At 38.1% G+C, this 7,859-nt stretch overlaps 1 protein-coding gene across 1 annotated transcript in view; it reads left to right on the top strand.

The window, feature by feature from the left end:
• SH3TC1 (SH3 domain and tetratricopeptide repeats 1) overlaps positions 1-6,009 on the top strand; it is a 25,158-nt gene extending 19,149 nt beyond the window's left edge. Inside the window, exons 13-17 of the mRNA XM_010158994.1 lie at positions 1,668-1,818; positions 3,891-4,013; positions 4,314-4,464; positions 5,358-5,554; positions 5,779-6,009. Of these exons, the coding sequence (XP_010157296.1) occupies positions 1,668-1,818; positions 3,891-4,013; positions 4,314-4,464; positions 5,358-5,554; positions 5,779-6,009 (853 nt within the window). The remainder of the gene's footprint in view (positions 1-1,667; positions 1,819-3,890; positions 4,014-4,313; positions 4,465-5,357; positions 5,555-5,778) is intronic.
• The last annotated feature ends 1,850 nt before the right edge of the window (positions 6,010-7,859 follow it).

The raw sequence follows: 7,859 nt of genomic DNA, 5'->3' as shown, positions 1-7,859 counted from the left end.
AAGAGTGGGTCATTATTTTAGCTTTAAGTGGCTGCAGTCCAAGCATCTAACATTCTGAATATTTCACCTACTTTATTTTGCTTTGCTCACTACTCTTTAATAAGAGAGTTGGTAAAATCTTTTGGAGACACTGAAGACAAAGGAGTTGATTAAGGTTTCAAACTACCTGGAATTTGCAGAAGGATTTTATTAGCTGGAGAAGCTGCTGCTTTGTGTGCATGTAGTGTGTGGACTTTATTATGGAATCATAGAATATTTTGAGTTGGAAGGGACCCATAAGGATCAGATACCTCAAATAATAATGGCTGTGTAACCTTAGACTACCCAATAATAGCACATACTCAATATAACATTAGACCACAGTATCAGTATTCTTCAAGTTAACAGCCCCAAGTGAAAAGGATATGTGCCTATAACAAAGTAAAAAAACCTGTCATGTCTTTGTCACCACTTCCATTGTAAATTACTGTGGCCATACCTGTGGATGCAGCCTGAGCCCTTCCAGCTGCTGTGCTGAGTTATGGATTGGCATATGCTTCTGTCTGCTGCAAAGCAAGAACTCTGAAGGAGGGATGGAAGTGGCGTTCAGTAATTGGGCTGAGTTGGACTACTTTAACTACCTTGTCTTTCCTCATGTTAGCAGCTTGTTAGTGAAGACGACTGTCAGGCTTGTTCTGTGGCTCTTGCTTCCTCTCATGAGTATAAAGGGAGTGGCAGGTCTCTTCAATTTCTGTAAGAATCTGGAAGTAGTAAAACATTATCTTTTCCCCCCAGAAGAGATTGTTGAGACAGAACTGAAGACCTGATAGTGTGAAATACTAGGAAGTGTATTACTTTCAGATTTGGTTTTGATCTTTCTTGGAGGTCTAAGTAGTTGGTTCTAAAGATGCACTGTGTAAAGATTCACTGTAACTGCACAGTTCATATTATGTTAATAAGCTTGTGTTTTGTGCTTGGAGGAAAAGGTACCAGGTCAAGATGATGAGTATACCACAAGACAGATAGAGAAAGATTTAATGAAGAAGTCTGAGGCTTTTATGTCTGATATAAAGCACCATAAACTTAATCAGTCTTACAGGTCTTTCTAATGAAAAGTATGACCAGTCTTCTGAGAGCACAGTGCCCTTACACTTAAAGAAAGTTGCGTTGCCCAGTGATCTGATAACTTAGATGCTTCTAGAACTGATTATGCCTTGTCTGTCCCCCCGCCAAGATTTCCTGCAAACGTGGATTAGTTTGAATAGTGCTTAAGTCTGAGGCCTAGGTGATATTTAGAAAAAATATTACAGACAATTTCTTTCTGTGGTTAAAATAAAAAAAGACATAAATGATAAAGAGCTGAGGATGAAGAAAGATTTTTCCGTCCCCCCACCCCGCAATTAGTAGCCTAGGAGGTATAGGGGAAGGCCACACCCAAAATTATTTTATTTCAGAATAGTTTGTGATAAGTCCAACAGGAAATGTAAATTGAACAAAAAAAGAGGAAAAGGAACAAATCTGCTAGCAACCAATGAAATATAGCTGAGAAATTATAGTTGTGCATTGAACAGAGGAAACAGATTTTTTTTTTTTTTTTTAACATTAAGACAAAGCATTTTTCACTAGGAATAAAATCATTCCCAATTCTGAAGAACTCCGCAGTGATCAGCAGTTTTCTCCTGTTTCAGGGCTTACAGGTCTGCTCTGGAATATACCAAAAGAAGCCTTGGAATATTTATAGATCTCCAGAATAAAGAGAAAGAGGCATATGCTTGGCTACAGGCAGGAAAGATATATTATGTTCTGAGGCAGAATGAGCTTGTGGATCTTTATATTCAGGTATGTTGCCAACACTCACAGGCATGCACATGTTGTCAACGTGGTGCAGGTGGCATGGTAAGAGAGTATGTAATTCTCAGATCCCAGAGGTTTTGCTAAGTGATGTTCTGAACATACAGTAACACCATTTATGCAATGCTTAACAGCTGAAAGTCTTACCATTATCCAGCGGTGCTTCATTTTAATCTGTTACTTGACTTGGGAAAGACTTGAGGCAATGACCTTTTTTAGTGCTTGCTCTGTTGTAAATTCTATGTGCTGCTTCATCATCTACCAGCTCCTCAGCACCATGGTAATCAAACCATGTACACATGCTGCATGCTGGTGGATAACAGATGATAATCACCTTAACATGTTGGCTTGTGGACCAGATCCCTAGCAAAACAGGGAGCAGTTCTTCATGATGCATTTCCAAAGCATCTAAAGCTTTCCCTCTGTGGCTGTGTGGAGCATTGCATGGATTCAGCTGGAGCTGCTGCCACCTTCGCAACAGGGAGACCAGGGGCATGTGGGCTTCTTGGAGCCCCTGCAACAAATTGGACCTGCTGCTGCTCCTACTGCCATGCTAACACAGACTGAAAGCTGACCTGAAACAGGGATCTAAGCCTTGTGGCTGCTGAAACTGGATGATCCAAAGTCTCTCAGAGCTGCACTGCTGCCTAGATCTGACTCTTTCCTATATGGTATGGCTCCTAGCCATTCACTGAAGTATTTAGGGAATTAGCTTCTTGCTAATTAATAAAGAGTTACACTTCTCTCCCATTGTAAGGGAGAGTGCTGCCCTGTAGTGCAGGATGTACACAGAACCTGATATAGGAAGATGTGAATCTTGGCCGGTATATGAGTGATATCAAAATATGATTTCTAAGTTAAATGATCAGACATCTGTTAAGATATTCTGAAACAATCTGCAAAGCAAGAAAGCACAGGAACTAAGTTCATGTTTAAAATGTACTGAGACACAATCTGTGGGGCTATTCTTTTCTCTCAATTAGGTTGCATTTCTGAATACTTACTGGGAAAATGCAATAAATGTGTTTTACAAGAAGGGATTGTAGTATAGGTCTGTTATTTCTTTTTCTTTTAGTAAATTATTTATCTGATAGGCCCAATTCAGTCACCTGGTGGTACAAAAGCCAAATGAGCATGTGTGGTGATTTTCTCAGTCTATTTCCTCCAAGAGGAGTGGGCCAGGGACATGAATGTGTGTTCCATACTGTGCCTGTATGGAACATCGTATTTAGAGCAGAGTTGGGGCCTGTTCATGAGTAAAGACTCAAAGCAGGAATCTGACTGCTAAAAGCTTGACCACTGTGACAGTGATTGGTGCAAGTCATCACATCTTATAGTGTGATGCAATAGTCTTTAGATGCCTGAAGCCAAAATAGGTGAAGAATTGCTGCCTTTGTACTTAAGTCCAGCTCTCTACTTGCATTAATTGAATGAAATTTAAAAACTAAAGATCACCAAGCCAAAGCATGATTCTTAATCTTGCTTCATGTAAAAGTCCACTTTCTCATTGCTACTTATCCTATCAAGAACTGAGTATCCTGGTGTTCTTGCTTTGGGGAGTATGCATACTGCCTTGCATGACATCCTTTTTTGCTAACATGGAATGTGTTTATTTCAGAAGAACAGGGTAATGGAGCTGCATTTATTTAAAGAATTCACAGCTTGTTAAATCTGCACTGTTAGCAGCACTTAACTTGCAATTAGAATTTATTTCTAAGATAAATTTGATCTAATTCAAATTTAATACTTGGCAGCTATCAATACACTATTGTTTTGACTGCCATGTGCTGACAAAAGTAACAGGATACTATTGCCAGAAAAAAGACCATAACATTCTGTGTGCCCAGGTTCATATGTTCGTTCTTCAGCAACTGCCACTGGCCTTCTCAAAAACAGGGCACAAAAAAAGACAGTGCGGTCTTGTCAAATATAGCCTTTCCTGTCTTGCAATGAGAAGAGAGGCCTCAAGATCTTTTAAAATTGCTAATATTTATCTTTTTACCAAGAAGTAACCAAGACTTATTTTCTTTCTTTCCCCCATTCCTTGTTTTTCTTTTCAGGTTGCTCAGGATGCTGCTCTTTACACAGGAGATCCAAATTTAGGAATAGAATTGTTTGAAGCTTCTGGAGACATATTTTTCAATGGTACTTGGGAAAAGGAAAAAGCAGTGACTTTCTACAGGGTTTGTGCAGTTTTCCTACTGTATTGATAATTAGTACCCTTCCATCACAGCAAGTGTTCTACGAACACCGAACCAAAAGCTCATCCTCTCAGCAAACAGTTTATAATCTGTGGAGTTTAGTACTTTGTCATGGTGTTAGTAGATATTGCCTGTTTAACTCCTTTTCTGTGTGCAAGATATGTTATAAGCAAAGAGCAAAATGAAACAAGAATTTGCTTGACGTCATAAATGGGAGCCTGTCAGTGCACACCACTGCCAGTGGGGGTTCAGCTGTCCCTAAGCTGCTCTTACGCATTTCAGGACAGGGCTCTTCCGCTTGCTGTTCAGACCGGCAACAAAAACACCGAACTCAGATTATGCAATAAACTGGTGGAATTGCTGGTGAATCTGAAGTCTTATGAGGAAAGTCTGGAATATGCAAAAGCATCTCTCATGCTCAGTGTAAATTTAGGTAAGACCAATTTCAATTATAGCTGAATATAACTGATATCTCTAAAATAATGCAGAATCTAAACAGTTTTCTTTAATTTAGTCAGTTTTCTTGCCAGGATTTCATAGCAAACTATCATTGCTACTCTTGTGGCCAGTCAAGAATGAATAACTTCATTGATACCTCTTGTAACACCAAGTTCATATAGAAAACCTTCCATAAAGCACAGAATTAAACTCGTCTTTCCAAGTACAAACTGAGTGTGCTTCCAACAGCCAAGATCTAATACTGATAAATAATATTGTCCCAAGAGGCTTTTGAGTGTCATACACTCTCACATTTGCTCATAGCCTTGCTGATGAAACAACTTAGGGTAAAGTAATCGAAAATTATAGGGATAGTTTCAAAAATGTCTATTCAAGTTTGAGAACTATTCAAATGATTAAGAACTCTTGCCCCTCCCTCCATACAAGCACAGACAGGTCATTTTAATCAGTCTGAAAATCATCTTTTTGACATAATTTTTGATGTAAAGTATGTACTGGGGAGGGGCAAGGGAGTCTTTAATTCCATTAGTTTTTTTTCTTTCATTACATTACCTTATTAAGGATCTGTGTTCTTTGCAAAAATGCACAGAGTGTATATAGCTATACATGACAGATGAATATACTTATTTCTTAAGAAAATCCCAGACACTGTCAAATCTAACAGTGGGAAATTCAGGAATTCTATGGGATTTGTCTTCAAGGGAAGGTTTTTGCCATGTATCTCTTAAGCCAGATCAGTTTTATTCCATAAAATCTCAGCAAATCCCATATAGAAATAACACTAAAAAATACCATAGATGTAGTCTGATTTGAGACAATCTGACTACTGTCTCTGGTTTTATCCTGACCCATACATTATCTCATTAGGAAATCGGCTAAATGAACGAATAGCTTACCATCGGCTGGCTGCCATCCATCATCACTTGGGGCACTGTGAACTAGCGGAACACTTTTATTTAAAGGCCTTGTCGCTCTGCTCCTCTCCTCTGGAGTTTGAGGAGGAAACACTGTATTACGTCAAGGTGTACTTGATCTTAGGAGACATTATATTCTATGACCTTAAGGTAAGAAATATCAAAATCTGATGTGGAAAATTGTTACATTGAGTGATGTTTCAGAACATCAGCTTCTACCACATTCTGTTTTTCTGAATTTAGAATGTAAAGTGGGAAAACCTACTGAATTTCAGAATCTGTATTATTCTCATTTGATACCTAATAAACTGAGCTTGGATGTCCTCTTATATCGGTTCTATTACAGAGGGTACTATTGCTGTCTCTCATTTCAGGATCCCTTTGATGCAGCAGGCTATTATCATTTGGCACTTGCGGCTGCCCTGGACCTGGGCAATAAAAAAGCTCAGCTGAAGATTTACACAAGACTTGCAATAATCTACCATAACTTCCTTGTAGATCGGGAAATGTCTCTCTTCTTCTATCAAAAGGCAAGAACCTTGGCTACAGAGCTGAATGTTAGGAGAATAAATCTAGCTCCTGATCGGTCTTACAAGAGTTCATAAGCATCTTTTGAAAAATGCAGTCTAACAACAACAGGAGTACCTAGAGAAATATTGCACCGGCTTTGTAGGAGAATGCAAAATGCATTCACTGTGTCATTATTCATATGCTGTAAGCTGTAACTCAGCATCCCAGACTAAATTACCAGTTTATATGACAGTGAACTACATTTCATTGTCTGCAAGATCTACAGTCTTGTGCTGTTTAAGAATCAGCCTGTGAACTAAAACCGAAACCCAAAAGTGTGTTTTTAACTAAATTTTTCTTTGCTATCTATTTTGGCCTAGATGGATACTGGAAAATGATTCATGCATGGATGCAATTAAAAATATTTATTAAAGAGTTAGAGAAAAAACACTCCATACGAACTGTGGTTTTCTTTGCATGACCTATCTCTTGGGTGACCTACCTCTATTATTTTTATGACATCAAGTAAATACATTTGGACAAGCATGTTATGTGGGGTTTTTGAGAATTGGTTTGATCCAGTTCCCCAGATATTGCCCCTCATTTCCTATCAAATTCATACACTGCAGTATTTACAGGCACTAGTTAAGCTTTATCTTCCAATTCCTGAGAATACTTATGTACATGTTATTATAACTAACTGGTTTCCAGAACTGAAGTCTCTAGTAATATGTAAATTGTAATTTTATGTACTTCAGTGGTCATGTGAAGGCTCTTTCCTTTTTTTTTCAAAGACTATCTGGGTTTTTTTAACTTACCCTTGTCAGAACTGTCAGTATTGTCTGCAATGAGCTGTTACAGCATTTTCTACCATCTTACATGTAACCACATTATGTTCAGAAAAATGTACTACTTCACTTTAGTTACAAAAATTCTAGATTGCTAACTTGGACAGTTCTAAATCTTTGTGCCTCAACTTCTTCATATCAAAGCTATGGTAGAAATGACAGGTCATGCTTCATATTTTGAGAAGGAACACCAGTGTCTTAGTCTGATAATCTTGCAATTAAATATTCAGATACATGCTTTGTAATGTCTCTTAAATATAAACTAGCAGTTTTCTGTATGAAGTTCTTCCTGAGAATGAAGAGGCATAATTTCAAAATGTAAGTACAGTAGAGTCTTTGGAAGGTGCACACACAGTCTCAGAAATCAGCTGGGGGTTGTTAGCTACATATTATATTTTATTTGCTTATGCTGTCAAACCTGGGGAAAGGGTAAAAAAACCCAACCAAACAAACAAAAAAACCCACAAAAAACCAAAACCAATAACACAAACACCAAAACCAAACCACAAACTCTCTTGTTTTCTGTGTAGCTATGTAATCTCTCTGCTTTGGTTCTTTGTCTAAGAATCTTTTCCTAAAATCTCTTATTCACAGCATTTTCCACCTATACATTCAGGTATCTGACTTTTGTTGTCTTTTTGACATTGTGAATTTTTTTTTTTTTAACTTATTCCCTACAGAGAGAGAGGATAGACTGATACTTAGGATAGCCTCCAGGGAGGAGGGAAGTGCATCTTCTTCCTTGGAGAGTGCTGTAAGCACTAGTCTATATAAGAGATAGTTACCACTAACATGATAATTTTGACCTGTCAATTACCTTGAAGACGTGACTTCTTATGTAGACAAGGTAATTCTCTGCAGTCCCACACTTGTCTCAAAGGTCCAGAATGTGAATTGGGGCTTCAGCACTATCCCTTTGATCTTAAACATTTTGCATTTGCCATTTCTAGAAGGCTTCTTGCACAGTAAGCATTTTGTTTTTCTCTTTTGACACAGTAAAGAGAACTTATGTGCTCCTGTGTTTCAGTTTACTGCTGAGGATTAGATGGCTAATCAACATGATAGTGCCTTGCTTGTAAATATATCTCAGCACTTTG

The sequence above is a fragment of the Eurypyga helias genome, unplaced genomic scaffold (assembly GCF_000690775.1).
Source record: "Eurypyga helias isolate BGI_N326 unplaced genomic scaffold, ASM69077v1 scaffold33519, whole genome shotgun sequence".
NCBI classification, from domain to species: domain Eukaryota; kingdom Metazoa; phylum Chordata; class Aves; order Eurypygiformes; family Eurypygidae; genus Eurypyga; species Eurypyga helias.
The sequence above is the reverse complement of the archived record's forward strand: the minus strand, read 5'-3'. Positions and strand labels throughout refer to the sequence as shown.